We start from the raw sequence: 16,263 nt of genomic DNA on the forward strand, positions 1-16,263 counted from the left end.
AGTTAGGACCCAGCCCCAGAGCAGTGGCTCAGTGCCAGGCCCAGGGAGGACACACAGGCTGGCACACAGCTGCTCCTCAGTGCGGGCACTTCACGGGCATTTTCCTGGTAATGGTGACTTGGCCAGCGGCACGTGTCTCTGTGGGAACGATGAGAGAGGAAAGAGGCTCCAGAGAATCCCAGCGTCCAGATCTGCAGTGTCACGTACGTGGGTGGGACTTGGACACAGCCTGGGGTTTCGAGGCAGATGAGGTGGAGCCCGGGCCGGGCACACGTGTGATGGGACGTGGTGCCTGCACCCGCAGGAGACGCTGCCCAGCAGTGGCCAGGGGTGGGTTGGGGGGTCACGGGGAGGGAGTGATGACAGGGCACTGAGTTTCAGTCATGCAGAAAGCAAAGCCAAAAGTCCTGGAGCCTGCCACACGGCCAGAGCCCGAGGCCAGCCACGCTGAGTACTTGGAACTGCCACCTGGTGGTCTCATAGCGAGTGTTCTTACCACCAAGGGAGACTAGCGGGGGGAATAGAGGGTGCAGGGTGTGCTGGGTGCGATGAGTGCTCGGGTCCTGATGTGGCTTTCCCGGGTGCACTCCTCTCCTCTCCCCAGGCCTGTGGAGTCGGCAGGTGGAGGTGTGCGGCTTCCCACCTGCCGACCCTGTCTCGGTGACGTGGTTTCCACAGCTGGGAAGGCCCGCCCGTCCAGGGTGTTCTCCAGGGACACTTTCCCCACCCTGTGGGGGAGGCTGGTTGTGAGGGGCACCTGTGGTGGCTTGAGCCCAGGGTGAGAGGCCCCCTGGGCAGCATGGCCAGACCCCACGTCACCAAAGGAGAGTGTGCAGGGAGTAGGGAGCGGGGCCCAGAGCTGCGGCTGGATGCTGTGCTGCTGGGGCCGCACTGCTGTGGCCTCCTCCTAGGCCAGCCCCTCCCCGGGCTCTCGCAGGGCTGCTGCTTGCTCAGGCTGCCAGAGCAGGGGTCTCCTGGACTGCCGGGAGCCTGCCCGCCTGCTGCCTCCAGGGGCACCTGGAGCAAGGGACAGTTAGGGGAGCGTGGACAGTTCTTCCCTCCCCTGCAGGGGCTACAGCCACCCACCGGCCCAGGGTGCCCGTGAAGTGGCTCCAGAGGACCTGGGGTGGGGTCTTCACGGGGCGAAAGCCACGACAGAGTTGTGTACTGGCGAGGCACGGGCCCCGGGGCCTGGTCCAGCTCCTCCTTTCTCAGCAAGGAGAGGTCGGGGTCCCGAACACATGGGAGCACCGAGGTTCCACAGACCCTCCTTGTTCTGACCAGGAAGGTGGCCAAGGTCCGGAGGCCCGAGTGGGAGATGCCACCGTGGGCCACCCCCAGGTGTGAGTGGGCCACTCCTGGCTGTGACCTCACAGGGGCCAGCATTGTGAGGCCCTTGAGCCAGCGGGGATATAAGGCCGGGACGAGGCTGGGACCTTGTCCACAAGCACAGGAAGCTCTAGGCAGTGACCTGTGGGACTCCCATAGTTAGCGCGTTTGGTGGTTGGTGGTTTGGTGGTTCTGGTTGCGGTCTCGGGTTGGTTCTTTGATTTGGGGCTTTCTGTTGGGCTTTGTTGTGTTAGTTTTGCTTGTGTTCTTTGCTTTGTTTGTTGTGTTTGTTTTTAGCTAGCGGGCTTAGTGGGCGTGGGGCGGAGGATGTCTAGAGAGAGCAGTGAGCGTAGTGTGGTGCGGAGGGTGTGTCGGGACCTCGCGGCCAGCTCCTCCTTGGAGGAAGCCCTCACGGGCCGCTATGAGCCCCTGGGGGTCGTCGGGCAGGGCAGCTTTGCCAAGGTCTTCCTGGCCCGACACATCCTGACGGGGACGAAGGTGGCCGTGAAAGTCCTGCGGAAGGGGGCGGGGGCCACCTTGTCCTGGGTCTTGTCGGAGCTGGACATCATGAAGGGCTTGGAGCACCCGCACGTGGTGCAGCTGCTGGAGATCGTGGAGACCCCCGGCACTGCCTACGTGGTGATGGAGCACATGGCTGGGGGCCAGCTGGGCCAGCACATCCCGGAGGTCGTGGGCCTGTGGGAGGACGAGGCCCGCATGCTGTTCGGGCAGGTGGCCAGCGCCGTGGGCTACTGCCACGCGCAGGGCATCGCGCACCGGGACGTGAAGGCGGACAACGTGCTGCTGGATGCCGCGGGCCGCGCCAAGCTGTGCGACTTCGGCCTGGCCTGCAGGTTCAGGGCCGGAGAGAAGCTGGGCCTGCTCTGCGGCACCGTGGCCTACTGGGCCCCGGAGCTGCACCGGCGAGAGCCCTACGACGGCCCCGCGGTGGACGTCTGGAGCCTGGGTGTCCTCCTGATCCTCATGCTCACGGGCAGCGTCCCGTTCACCGGGGCCAGCTATGCGGAGGCCAAGGAGCAGGTGCTGCAGGCCAGGTACCACCTCCCGTTCCACCTGTCCGACGAGGCGCAGAGCCTGGTGTCCTGGATGCTGACCCTGGAGCCCGCGCACAGGCCCACGCTCCAGCAGATCCTGGGGCACCCGTGGCTGAGCCAGGATGGGGAACGCTGCCCGAGTCCTCCCGCCGAGCTGCTCCCCAAGCGCCCGGACACCTCCATCCTGCTGGCCATGCTGGACCTGGGCTACGGGCTGCAGGAGACCTGGGTGTCGGTGGCGACGCGCCAGTTCAACCAGGCCATGGCCACCTACCTCCTGCTGGGCCACCAGAAAACCCGGGGGGCGGGCTGCCAGGTGCGGCTGCAGGTACCTGGGCGGCCACAGGTGGGGCCTTGCCCGTCCCTGTCCATCCCCTCCAGCTTGACTCTGGGCCCAAGGTGGGGCGTCAGCAGGCCGGCCATGCGCTCCTGGCCCCTCTCGGCCTGTGAGCAGCAGCAGCAGCAGCAGGAGCAGCAGCAGCCTGAGGAGCTCAAGCCTTCAGGGCAGGTGGGCAGCAGGAGAGCCAGCCTGCCCGCCATCATGCTGTGCAGCCTGTCGGCCAGCGTCCCTGCTCCCGGCCCCACGGCCCCTCTGCCCGGGTCCTCCCAGGCCCTGGCACCGGATCCCAGCTCCTCCTCCACTGCGCAACCCCCTGCTGGCTCCAGGACCCCTGGCGTGACCCGTGACACCGCCAGGGGATGGAGGGAAGTGGTCCGGAGGATGGCCACCTGTCTGGCGAGGCTGTGCTGCTGCGTGCAGGCCCCCAGGACCGGCTCCGGACGCTCCAACAGAGTGGCTCCCGCAGCTGGAGGGCCCGCGCCACCACCAGCAGCACCCAGGGACCCCCCGGGACCTGCCCCCACCAGAGGTCAGGCCCTCAGAAGATTCTTCAAAAACAGAGTGGCTCCCTGGCCAGCGCCCAGCTGAGATGCCCACGGAGCCAAGTAGGTGGAGTGGTGCTGCCTTTGGTCTCACGTGTGCCTTGATGAGTGTCATTTCCAAAGGATGAATGGACACCCTCTGCCCTTGGGGGGTGCCACCAGGGTTAGGTCCACCTGGGCGCCACAGGGTGGGCGACTCTGACTCCTAGCCCCTCTCATTGTCCACAGACAGGTGGCCCGGGTTCTACCTCACGAGGGCCAGCTGCTGGAGCAAAAAGTGCAACCTGCCCTGGCCGCCGCCTCCCGGACCCCTCAGGCAGGAGGACACCCGAAGACACCCGGACACCAGTGGGCCCCTGCGCCCCACCCGGATCCCACCTCAGGGACTTCTCCTTGGACACGTGCCCCGCCCTGCTCTCCTCTGCTCTCTCTCCCACCCTCTGGGGCAGAGATGCTTCCCAATAAGCTCTTCATCCATTCCCGCGTCCCACGGATCTTGGAATAAATTGGGTGCTCCGTGGGGATCAGCTGTTGCGTTCCTTGGCCGCCTCCTGGCAACAGTGGGAGAGTGGGTGGTGGTGTCACAGTGGGGAAGGTGTAAGGGTGCAGTGACAGGGAGCCCTCCGGAGGTCCCCAAGGGCAACACGTGACCCAGAGTGGTCCCAGGGGAGGAGGCTGGGTGGGGGGCAGAAAGGCAGACCTTGTGCCTGGCCTGACACTGATGGTGCCCGGTCACCACTTTCAGAAGGGAACCCTGGACAGAGGAGCCACAAGCCCAAGCCCATCCTGGGGGCACACCCAGAGTGGCACGAGGAGGCACCATGTCGCAGGCCCCGGGGGGACAAAGGAAGGAGGGCAGAGGGCGGGTGGCCAGGGAGGAGGAGGAAAGGCTGGGTGCAGGGGGTGGAGGAGGGTGGGGCAGGTAGGAGGGGTGGCCCAGAGCAGGGGCTGGAATTCAGCCCCTGCAGGAGAGCCAGAGGGAGCAGCTGGCTCAGGAGCAGGCAGAGCGTGGGGAGCACTGCCCTGTGGACAGCCCTGGCTCCCTGAGCAGGAGATGCTGGGCGGAGAGGCTGGGAGAGGGTCCTGGGGAGCCCCTGGTCCTGGGAAACCTGCTAGGCCTCAGCAGAGGGCTGCATGGTTTTCAGCACCTGGACTCCTTCCCGCAGGTGCCCTGATGCAGCCTGAGATTTGTGGCAGACGTGTTCCCCTTCCCTGGGCATTCAAGTTGCTTTCTACTGGGGCCCTTGTAAGCAGGGGTGCAAGGAACCCAAGGTCCAGCCTGTCTGTGGGCATCTCCGATTATCTTGTTTTACCTCCCCAGAGGCACAACTACTGGGTGAAAGCCACATACACTTTTCATGGCCTTAATATCCATGACAAAAGGGTGCTCCAGAGAAGTGGTGCTGTGTACCTTCCTCCATCAGGGTGTGGAGAAGTGCTGGTCTCACTGCAGCTCCACCTCCTGGACTTTAGTACGTGGTCCGAGTCCTCACCAGGTGGACACGCACGAGGTGCTTTTGAATTCCCCCACGAGAGGCAGTGTCCTGTGGCTCGACTGGTGGGGAACAGATGTGGTGACTTCTCCCACCTGGACCATGGATGCCTTTCCCCAGCCTCACCTGGAGGGTACCCAGGATGGAGCCTGCAGCCTCTACTTGTGTGGACTGACCGGGGCCTTCCTCCTGCAGCCTGTGCTCTGTCACAACAGGCTGCTGAGTGCTTCCTGGTCCCCTGCTCCTGCAGTCTTCTGCCCAACACTGACCCGAGGGAGATTTCCTCGTGGCCAGCTGGCCCAGGTCCTTCCCTGGGGGGGTCCTTCAGTGAGTCCGGGATGCTCAGGGCACCGGTTCCTGGTGAGCACAGCCCCGGGCTCTCCTCAGCCTGGCTCCTGGGCCTCCTCCTCCTCCTCTCTTTCTCCTTAGGTTCCCCTGTCTTCCGCCGGGTCCGTCTCTGGTAAGAGCGTTTCCCACCTCCCGTTCCTCCTCTTCCTTCAGGGGGAAGTCCTGGCAGCTGTCTGCAGACCCCAGCATTGCCGATGTGCCTCGTCCACGGGACCTGTCCCCCACCGTGTCCCCCTGTTGACATCCTGCCCATCCTACCAAGGCCAGCTCCCGAGAGGCCTGGGTTCCTCCCTCAGCCGATGGCTTCCTCCCTGGCGCTCTGCTGGGGAAGGAGCCGTCTCTGTCACCGGGAGGCTGTCCAGGTACGTCCGGCTTGGGCCCTGTGGCTCTGGTGGGACTGCAGTGGTCCTGCCCTGGTGACCACCTCCTCCTCCGCCGACACGCTCCCCACTCAGTAGGCGGGCAGCCTTTGCTGGGCCGGCTCCCTGGAGCCAAGCTGGACAGTCTCCCCTGGGCTGGTGACAGTGCCTCCCGGGACAGTGCTGTCCCTTCCAGCAGGGCTCCCCGTGCCCAGCCGTCACCGTGGCCTTCTACTGTGCACCCCATCCTCCTCCGTTTGCCTTCCTTTCTCTTTTTTGGTCCCAGGGTCTGATGCAAGAACCCTTAACCATCGGCCACATCCCCATTCCTTTTTATTTATTTATTTCGTTTTTGAGACAGAGTCTCACGAGGTTGCTTACAGCCTCACTAATTTGCTGAGGCTGGCTTCCAAACTGCGATCCTCCTGCCTCGGCCTCCTGATCCGCAGGATCACAGGCGTGCACCACCACACCTGGTGTACACACCATTTTCACAGTAAGTTAAGCATCAAAGGAATCACATTTGTTATTCCACAGCCTTGGCCACATTTGTGTTGCTAACAGAGCACACGGGTCATCTTGTGCTAAGTCCTTAGAATTTTCCACAGGGAAAGTCACTTCTGTTTCCTTATGGAAATAACAGCAAATACAGTGATATGTGGGAGATCGTTAGTAAGGAAGCCCAATGAAGCTTAGTTACATCAAATCAGGTAGTCTGCATTCACATTCTTTAGTCATCTATCTTTATTTTATCAAATTTTTAAAAATTTGTTTATTTACTTTTGGTACCAGGGATTCTGCCTAAGGGCACTTAACCCCTGACCCACATCCCCAGTCCACTTTTGTTTTTTTTTATTTTGAGATAGGATCTTGCTAAATTGCTCAGGCCCTCGCTAAGTTGCTAACTTTGAAATCAGTTCTCACCTCTGCCTTCTTGGGCGTCCTCTGCAGTTGGTGTGTTTGTTTAATAAGGTCAGATTGACAGGATTCAAATCAACCAGGTAACAGCGAACAGCGCGGGGGCTCCAGTACATTCAGGTGAAGAGCAAGCCCCAAGTCTGCTGGCTTTCTGTCCGCGCCTGTGGGGCAGCTGCTCCGCCCCGCCCACCTGGGCAGGCCCTGCTGTCTCCGAGGGCTACCTATGCTCTTTTCTGCCATGCACGGGTGGTCAGTGGTGGCCTTTTCTGTCTGGCCCTTTGGAGGCAGAGCAGAGCTCTGCAGGTCCTGGTACCTTGTGGCAGGATCCTCTTTGCTCTTTCTGGGGCGAGGTGACGTTCAGCTGTCCGTTGGCCCATGGTGTGTGTCTCTTTCCCTGTTGGTGGCATTTGCCGGTGAGGAGTGATGAGTGAGAGGGGTTGCTGTGCGCAGGGTTGGGGACCTGTTTGGGGGGTATGGGCCTATTTTTGACACGGATAAAAGAGAAAGTCACCTGAATTTTGAAAAGTTGTGAGTTTCACTGAATATAGATAATTTTCTTCCTTTAAATGCATTTAAGGACACAAATTTCAAAACTTTAAGCATGTTTTTCTCCTGAAACTGAGCACTTCTATTTCTGACAAAAGAGTCAAGACTGTCTGTCATGGGGGTCCCCTTTAACTGCTCGTATTTGTGGAGGGGACCTCTATGGGAAGCAGTTTCTGTTGTGCCAGGAGTAGGTTCAGTGGGGAGTACAGAAATGGATCTCCTCCCAGGAACTTGTCTGGGGTGGTGAGATCTTCCAGTCGCCTGCCAGGCCCCACTGTGGGGCTGCCTGCTGCAGAGGACGCGGGGGCAGAAAGTGGGCAGCCCTCCAGTCCAGGAGGCCCTGCAGACGTCCTGGACGCCCACTCTTAGCTCTTTGCAAATGTGGAGAAGGTAACAGGCACGTTTCCTGAGCCACTTGGCCTGCACGGCACCTTAGCGGGCCGTGCTTCCTTGAGGACAGTGTTTGTGTGCATGTGGGCAGCGCCCGCCTCGGGCAGCGGAGCCCGTGCTGCCTTGCTCTCGTCCTCCCTCTGTGGCATCGTCAGCCTGGCAGAGAAGCTTTTTTCTTTATGCAAGGAAGAGCAGCGCGTGTCTGGAGACCTGAGGAGCCCCCGCCTTCTGGAGAGGGAAACAAGGCTGGCCTCCAACTCGCCAGAGAGGACTCGAGACCGCTGTGTCAGCGGGAAGCGATGTCACCGCGATGGACTCTCCTGCTTATGCCCCTTCCAGTGCCCAGCAAGGCTTTGTTTCAGCGGAGGCCCAGGACTCACCTGTTTTTCTGCTTGTTTTCCAGTTCACCCAGACCAGCCCCAGCTTGAGCAGAGTCGCCCACACTCCAGGGACTGTGCCGAGGCCCCGTGGGGAAGTGCTGGTGGAACAGACCTAGAGTCTGCGTCCTGGGGGATCCTGGAGTAGAGGGAGATCCCCAGCAATGGGCGCCCAGATCCAGAATGGGCACCCAAACGTCATGGCCCCCGCCAGGAAAGTCCTTCTGGAACTATGACAAGAGATGTGGGCAGAACAATTCAGGCAAAGGTAGAGCCAAATAAGACGGCGGGTTCAGAGACATGGGGCGGCTTTATCTTTGGGAGCCTAATAAGACACTGTGTTAGAAGATGCAAGAGGAAGGAAAGAGGTCCTGTTGCGCAGCGTGAAGGACCTTGCACTTCATTCTCTGCTGGGTGAGAAGCCGCAAATACCGCTTAAAGGCAACAGCAAGGTGGGGCAGCGCGGGTGGGCGGGCAGCCAGACTCCCTGGGGGAGCCAGTGAGAGGACGCTTCCTGTACTCAATCTGAGACCACAGGGTCTGAACAAGAGCTTTGGATATGAATGGGCTGGGGAGGAGAGGAGTGAGTTGAAACGTTCAGAATTCAAATCTAGAGGGGAAACATCCAGGGGGCATGCCTGTGGTGCTAGCTAGCACAGCTGGAGCAGGGGAGGCACCCCGGGGGTGCAGGCCTTCGGCACGTGAGCAGCATCTGCATCACCACAAGTGGACACACAGGTGTGGTGGAGAGGTTTCAGGGCCAGTTTAAGCCAGAGACAGACCTGGAATGAGCGTAGGGCTTGGTTGAATAGAGGATAGAGAAAGGACAGAGAATAGACGTGGGGGTAGATCCAAATAACGACAGGATGAAACAGAAACAGGACGTGCGTCACGGAGTCCAGGACGTCGTCATGTACCATGAGAGGCTCACTTAAAGGTGGAGGCCAGAGTCACCCTGTGGGAACTCCAGAGGTCATGAACTCTCAGGCTCCGTCCCAGCAGGTAGAGGACACTGACAAGGACAACGATACAATAAAATGAACAAGAATGGCTGATATGGCGGCCGATCTCACTGTCCACGGTCAGGCCCAAGGAGGGCCCAGACGTTTCATTAAGCATTAGCCTGTGGCAGTGAGGCTGGACGAGATAGGCAGTCGATTCAGAAGACAAGACTGCGTTGCTCCCTTCTACATGACTGATCTGAACAGAAAAAAGAGAAAGTGAGGTAAAAAGAACTTCGTCACTCTCTACCCATCTTCCAGCCTGGACTTTATTTTCTCTTGCTTCATTTGAGCTGGACTTTACACCATGGGCCCTCCTGGTCCCCAGGCTGCTCTCTTGGGGTAGACCTTCTGCCTTGGGCTTTATTGGTCCTCAGACCCAAGGCTTGGACCATGGGCTCTCCTGTCTTCAGGCTGCAGACTTGAACTGGACCTCTCACCACGGGCTCTCCTGTCCTCTGTCTACTCTCTCAGACCAGAGAGTAGACGTGGTCCTCCGACAGCAGCTTGGGCGAGTACACCCACCCTGGGCTCCCCAGGTCCTCAGACTGAGGGTGTGGACTAGTCCTTGCACCATGGGTTCTCTTGGTCCTCACGCTGTACACTTGGCCTAGACCATCAACCATGGTTCCACCTTGTCCTCGGGCTGTAGACTGGGAAGACATCTCCCACCATGGGCTCTCTGGATTCTCACACTGCTCACATGGAATGGATCTCCCTCTATGGGCTCTCCTGGTCCTGAGTTTGCAGACTTGGATGAGACCTCCAACCATGAGTTCCCCTGTCCTCAGGCTACGAACTTGGACTGGACTTCTCACCACGGACTCTCCTGGTCCTCAGTCTTCTTAGATGAAACCTCCCCTCTTGGGCTTTTTTAGCTTTCAGAGTGCAGACGTGGACGAGACCTCCCAGCATGGCTCACCTGGTCCTCAGGCTGAAGACTTGGACGAGACCTCCCACCAAGGGTTCTCCTGGTCCCCAGGCTGAAGACCTGGGCCATTCTACCCACCATGGCTCTCCAGGTCCTCATGCTGCAGACTTGGGCTGTTCCCCCACTATGGGCTCTCCTGTCCTCAGGTTGCAGACTTGGATTTGGCTCCCGCATGGGGCTATCCTGGTACTCACTATGCAGATTGGACTAGCTCTCCAACCTGGAGCTCTCCTGGTCCAATGGCTGCTGACTTGGACTAGCCCTCCCACCATGGGCTCTCCTCATCCTCAAGCTGCAAATGTGGACTGCACCTCCCAACATGGATTCCACTGTTCTTATGCTGCAGACTTGGACTAGACCACCCACCTTGGGCTCTCTTGGTTCTCAGACTGCAGATTTGCACTAGTCCTCTTACCATGGGTTCTCCAGGTCCTCAGGGTGCACACCTGGACCAGACCTCCCACTTGGGTTCTCCAGGTTCTCAGACTGCAGACTTGGACGAGACCTCCCAGCATGGGCTCACCTGGTCCTCAGGCTGAAGACTTGGACTATTCCTCCCACCATGGGCTCACCTGGTCCTCAGTCTACAGTCTTAGACTAGGTCTTCCATGTGTTCTCTCCTGGTCCTCGTAATGCACACTGGACTGGACTTTCCACCATGGTCAGGTCCTCGGGCTGCTGACTTAAACAATACCTCCAGTCATGGCCTCTTCTGGTCCTCTCCAGCACAGGGGCCTTTGGGGAACATTCAAGGTCCATACTATGGCAGATCTGTTTTGGACTTTCTCTAGTTCTTCCAAATTATAGCTGGATGTGTTGAGTTTGCTTGGTGGTAAGCTTTTGAGGGGTGTGCTGCTCCCCTTTTCTTTTCTGGGTCAGAGTCCAAGATCCCTCTGCTCTGCTGGGCGTAGACGCATCCTTTAGTCTCCAGGAAGGAAAGGGTGCATGGCCTGTGGTCTCCAAGGTCAACAATCTCTTCTACCTGGTAGAATTTCACACTGTTTATTTTCTCTTAAAACACAGAATTCTATTCCAATTATTCTACGTGATTTTCTCCTAAGGAAACAATGTTTTTCCTTGACTATCTTTCATTAATATGCCTATTTTACTACTCTCCAAAAAATTGTATTAAATCGAAATTGAATTAAAAATTTTTCCTGTGGCTCTAAGGCTTGAAATGTTAATATTTTCCTCTGGACTGTTTTATAGTGATTTTTTCGCAGAACACGGCTGATTAGTATAGCAGGACTATTTCACAGGGGTTGATAAGTTATTAAAGAAAAATATTATTGGAAATATGTATCTTCATACAGATCTGACAGATCTGGAGATTTTCAACAGCTGAATTACCAGTGGATGCATATTACTTATTGCTATATTAAGACAGTTTTCGCCATCAATTATTTTCTTATTTATATAGATCAATATTGTCTAATATTGTTAGCTCAAACCCCTTTACACTTGTAAAAATTATAAAGATCCCAAAGAGTTTTGGTTTATGTGGGCCTTATTTATAAATATTTACTGCATTAGAAACTGAAATAAAAAACTTAAAATTAACTTTTTTATTTAAAAGTAATAGATCTATTACATGTAACCATAAATAACACATTTTAAAATGAAGAATATGTCAAAACTAGTGAGATCAGGAACGTTTCCCATTTTGCAAACCCCTTCGGTGCCTGGTTTCTCACGGCAGCTCACAGTCACAGAGCCGCAGAGGGGAAGTTCGAGGGCCTTGGAGAGTCTGGGCCTTGAAGAGTCTGGGACCTAGACAGTCTGGGGCCTGGAGAGTCTTTGCCCTGGAGAGTCTGGGTCCTGGAAGGTCTGGGGCCTGGAGAGTCTGGGGCCTGGAGAGTCTGGCCCTGGAGAGTCTGGGCCTTGAAGAGTCTGGGACCTAGAAGTCTGGGCCCTGGAGAGTCTTTGCCCTGGAGAGTCTGGGTCCTGGAGAGTCTGGGCCCTGGAGAGTCTAGACCTGGAGAGTCTGGGTCTTGAAGAGTCTGGGACCTAGACAGTCTGGGTCCTGGAGAGTCTGGGCCTGGAGAGTCTGGGACCTAGACAGTCTGGGTCCTGGAGAGTCTGGGTCCTGGAGAGTCTAGACCTGGAGAGTCTAGACCTGGAGAGTCTGGGTCTTGAAGAGTCTGGGACCTAGAAGTCTAGGGCCTGGAGAGTCTTTGCCCTGGAGAGTCTGGGCCTGGAGAGTCTGGGCCTGGAGAGTGTGGGCCTGGAGAGTCTAGACCTGGAGAGTCTGGGCCTGGAGAGTCTAGACCTGGAGAGTCTGGGCCTGAAGAGTCTAGACCTGGAGAGTCTGGGTCCTGGAGAGTCTGGGTCCTGGAGAGTCTGGGCCTGGAGAGTCTTTGCCCTGGAGAGTCTGGGCCTGGAGAGTCTGGGCCTGGAGAGTCTGGGCCTGGAGAGTCTAGACCTGGAGAGTCTGGGCCTGGAGAGTCTAGACCTGGAGAGTCTGGGCCTGGAGAGTCTAGACCTGGAGAGTCTGGGTCCTGGAGAGTCTGGGCCTGGAGAGTCTGGTCCTGGAGAGTCTGGTCCTGGAGAGTCTGGGTCCTGGAGAGTCTTTTTCCTGGAGAATCCTGGGCCCTGCGAGACTCCAACAGAGTGTTGGGTGAGAAGAGCGTGTTGACACGCCTGGTGTGGGCTGTCCTGCGTGTCTTTTACCAGGAAACTGCTTCTCATTATCTGCCAGCCAACAGTTCAGTCAGGTCTTCCTTCAATAGTGTTGAAAATAAATGATCTGAAACCATCCAAGTTTCAAATTCGGTTCCTGGTCTGAGAGTCACTCATTTTCTCAATGTGTAGGAACGTACTAGAAGGAACGAGAGAAGAATTAAGCACATAACAGTGCCTCTGGCCTCTGACTCTCTCCCCAGATGCACCACCATTTTGTACACTTAACTGAGAGGTGAGAAAGGTTGAAGTGTGTCGATTTCAGGATGACCTGGACACTACAATGTTTTAGATTGAAAAGATCATATGCACCTGGGTCCTGTGCAGTGTGTGTCTATGTATGTGTGTGTGCACATGCATACGTGGGTGTGGCCTGTGTGTGTGCATGTATGTGTGTACTGTGCATGCATGTGGGTGTGCGTCATGTGTACACACCTGTGTGCACTGTTTATGTTTGTGCATGTGTACATGAGGGTGTTGTGTGTCATATATGTGCTTTGTGTACACAGCGTGTGCATCTTGTGTATGTGTGTAACGTGCATGTTATGTGTGTTGTGTGTGGTATGTGTGCTGTGTATGTGTGCTGTGTGTGTCATGTTGTGTGTAGTGTGTGTGTGTTTCCTTCTTTAAGGAAAATGTCAAGTCCATCATGAGCTTTCCTCATTTTAAAATCCACTTGAATCAATGCGTCCTCATTCATTTCAGGACAGCCCCTCACTGGAGAGACGAGCAGTGAGTCTGGTGGACACAGGGTGGTCTGTGGCCGGCCAGTGGGATTTCCTGCTCCAGTATCCTCCTCAGGGTCCCGTAGCCTCCTGTCCCCCGGGGCTCTAAGCAGTGTCGCGGTCTCAGGGAGAGTTAGTGAATGGAGTGGCAGTTGTCACCACTGAGACTGTCACTTCAGGACATATCTGGATTCGCAGGTAATGAGCACATGACACAGGCACCCCAAAATTTAACTTCATAGAACCCTCTAAAGTAAAGGGTGCTTTTAAGATTCATATGGCCTTTATTTAAAATGGCTTTCAGTCAAACTCTCTAGCACAAGCACCAAGGTTGGGGGAGCTCTGCTGAGCACTGACAGACCTGTTGCGAGGTTGCACGAGGGGGTTCTGGGTGGGCTTCGCTCCCCATGGCAGTCACAGAGGGCGCCCCGGCTGCGCCCCTCCACCAGTGTGTGTGAAGCCCTGGCCTCAGGTCTGACAGGGTCTCCCTGAACATGCTGGCAGCAGTGGGCAGAAGGGCAGGTGAGGAACCACAGACGCTCTGTCTTGCCCCTGGGTCCAGAGCAGGACGCTTGCATCCCTGGGGAGCCGGGAGGAGGTACCCTCTGGCGCTGCTGCGTCTTGCCAGGATCCCCCCTGCTTGGGCCGGCCTGCAGGGCGGCTGGCCCGTGAGGGGAGGGCAGGGGTTTCAAGGCCAGGCAGAGCCCTCCAAGAGCAGAGGTCCAGGCTCTCTGTGGACATTTCATGGGACAAGGAATTCCAGTGGCCGGGAGCCACTCTCTATGATCCAGCTTCTTAATGGGGGTTGGTTCAGGTGGAAAACCAAGCTCCACTGAAACCAGACCATGACCCCAGCACAGACCTGGTGCTTCCTTCTCCCAAGGTTTATGAACACATCGATGTTATTTTCCTGTTCTCATCGCCTAAGGGAAAAGATAATAAAAGAAATTTAGGAAGTTTCTACACATTTATTTTACTTCTCTTGTTTTTATCCTTATGGACCACTTAAAATACAATTGACTCTATAGACTGAGACGTTTTAATCCCCAGGTAAGTGTATAGGAATATTTTCCTGGGAATTAATTCAGAAAAGCAGAACTTTTGAATTTCTTAGGTATCTAAAAGTTGTAGGTCAGAGGTTCCAGCTGATCGGGTTCCCTTAGGAGGACCTGCGATGAGTGGCGTGCAGGACTTGAGCCACCCCACGCAGAGTGGAGACACACAGCTGCAGACACACCGTCCCTGGCCAGATCCAGACCCACTCGTGCTGTGATGACAGCTGGTGTGTCCTGAGTCACTTCTGGAATCCAGTGACCTTGCCTCTGCTGGCCCTGTCCTCCACCTCCCTGGGTTTTAGGTCTTGGTGACAAAGGAGCTCAATAGAAGGAACTGTGGGGTGCTGCACAGATCCTGAGGTGAGAACACAAGATCCTTCCCACCCAGACGGGAGCCATGGACAGTACCGACATTCAAAGTCGGGTTCGAGTCTAAAGGTTCATATGAATGCATGCCCAGGAGGCCCGAGGGATGAGGAGCACCAGAGCTGTCTGCGTGGAGGAGGAGGAGTGCACACAGCTTCTCTTCTGGATGAACAGGCACAGGCCAAAGGTAAACAGGGAGACAGGGACCATGCACAGGATGCACATAGTGCTCCCCACGCTCTGCCTGCTCCTGAGCCAGCTGCTCCCTCTGGCTCTCCTGCAGGGGCTGAATTCCAGCCCCTGCTCTGGGCCACCCCTCCTACCTGCCCCACCCTCCTCCACCCCCTGCACCCAGCCTTTCCTCCTCCTCCCTGGCCACCCGCCCTCTGCCCTCCTTCCTTTGTCCCCCCTGCTCTCCAGGAGGACCCTGCACTCTGCCCCTCCCCTCTACCCATCCCTCTTCCCTCTCCTTCCTTCCTCTCCTGCCCTTCACTCCCCTGTCTCCTGCCCTTCTCAGCCCTCCCCCTCCCCCCTCCTCCCCCCTGCTCCTGCCTCTCTCCCTGGCCCTCCCTCTCCACTCCCTCCCCTCCCTGCCTCTGCTGCTCACAGTCTAGTCTGCAGTAGGTCTCCTGTCTCAGGGATGGCTCTGGGGACTTCCTCCTCCTGGGGATGGTGTCACTGTCCATCCCAGAGCCCACTGGGCACCTTTAACCATCTCTGCAACTCAAGTCGATCCCCTGGTTCCCAGCTGGGTCCTCCAGAGGTCCCCTGCTCCTCAGATCTGAACTGGGCTTGGACCAAGGAGGAGGAGAAGGGCAGCTGCTCCCCACCCCAGGCAAGGCCTGCCATTGCTTAGCCCTTAGACACTCCTCAGGCTCATCAGAACCAGGTGCCAGCTGCCCGATGGGTTCTCAGTCCACACATGCAGGGCCTAAGAAGGCACCCTGGGACCTGGGGACCTGGAACAGGCCTGGAGAGCAGCTCCTGCCCTCCCCCACCCCTCCACGCTGTGTCTCAGGCCATACATCATCCCTGATGCCTCCTGTCCCCAGGACACTCAGGATGTGTGGCTCTGTGCTCTGCACCCCTTGGAATTCAGGGTAGCTGAAGGCCCACCCCTAGATGAAGACGAGGTCCAGCCCTGAGGCACACATCCCCTTGGGGAGCCAGGGCCCCAGGGCCTCACCTGATAGGGTCCATAAACAACTCAAGATGGCACCTGGCATCTTGCCAGAGGGAGTGGTTTGAGAAGTAACACCAGCGAGCCATTAAGATGATAGAGATTCCTTAATGACTGACTGCTGTGTCTAGATTATGTCAATTATGTTAAGCTGTGTGTAATCATTAAGATGATGATTCCTTATTGGTTGACTGCTATATCTAGTTTGTTAATTAAGATAAGCTGTGTGGAATTAGTTATGTATATATACCCCTCCTGTCCTACAATAAACGGCTCCCACTCCTGCTGTATCAATGTACACAAGTTGCTTGTCACCTCCCGGTTATTTTGCTGCAGCCGGACTGCGGCACTCACCCTCCTGAAGGCTCGAAACGCCATACCCTCAAAGGGAGGGGAGTTTCAGCAGCACTTTTGGAGAAACACACTCCTGAAACCACGGCCCTGGGAAACCAAGGGACTCGGTCTCCCCTGCACCTGCCCTTCACGAGAGGAGTCCCTGGTGGTGGACTGAACGACCTTAGGCAGGGCTCTGGCCACACACCCTTCCCTGCCCACACCTGCGCCCCAGCTCCCCCACCCATAGGTGGTCCTGCTCCCTGCTCAGCAGCCCTGGGGAGCTCAGGGTGGCA

At 57.0% G+C, this 16,263-nt stretch overlaps 1 protein-coding gene across 1 annotated transcript; it reads left to right on the forward strand.

Moving 5' to 3' along the window:
* The first annotated feature begins 1,305 nt into the window (after positions 1-1,305).
* On the forward strand, positions 1,306-3,788 carry LOC139706471 (sperm motility kinase 2B-like). Its single transcript, XM_071614754.1, has 2 exons — positions 1,306-3,329; positions 3,495-3,788. The coding sequence occupies exon 1, from the start codon at positions 1,657-1,659 to the stop codon at positions 3,310-3,312; it is 1,656 nt and encodes a 551-aa protein (XP_071470855.1). The 5' UTR covers positions 1,306-1,656; the 3' UTR covers positions 3,313-3,329; positions 3,495-3,788.
* The last annotated feature ends 12,475 nt before the right edge of the window (positions 3,789-16,263 follow it).

Source organism: Marmota flaviventris, chromosome 7 (assembly GCF_047511675.1).
Source record: "Marmota flaviventris isolate mMarFla1 chromosome 7, mMarFla1.hap1, whole genome shotgun sequence".
Classification (NCBI taxonomy): domain Eukaryota; kingdom Metazoa; phylum Chordata; class Mammalia; order Rodentia; family Sciuridae; genus Marmota; species Marmota flaviventris.

Excerpts from the sequence above, each read along its gene's own strand:
- LOC139706471 (XM_071614754.1), top strand. The coding sequence starts at position 1,657 with ATGTCTAGAGAGAGCAGTGAGCGTAGTGTGGTGCGGAGGGTGTGTCGG.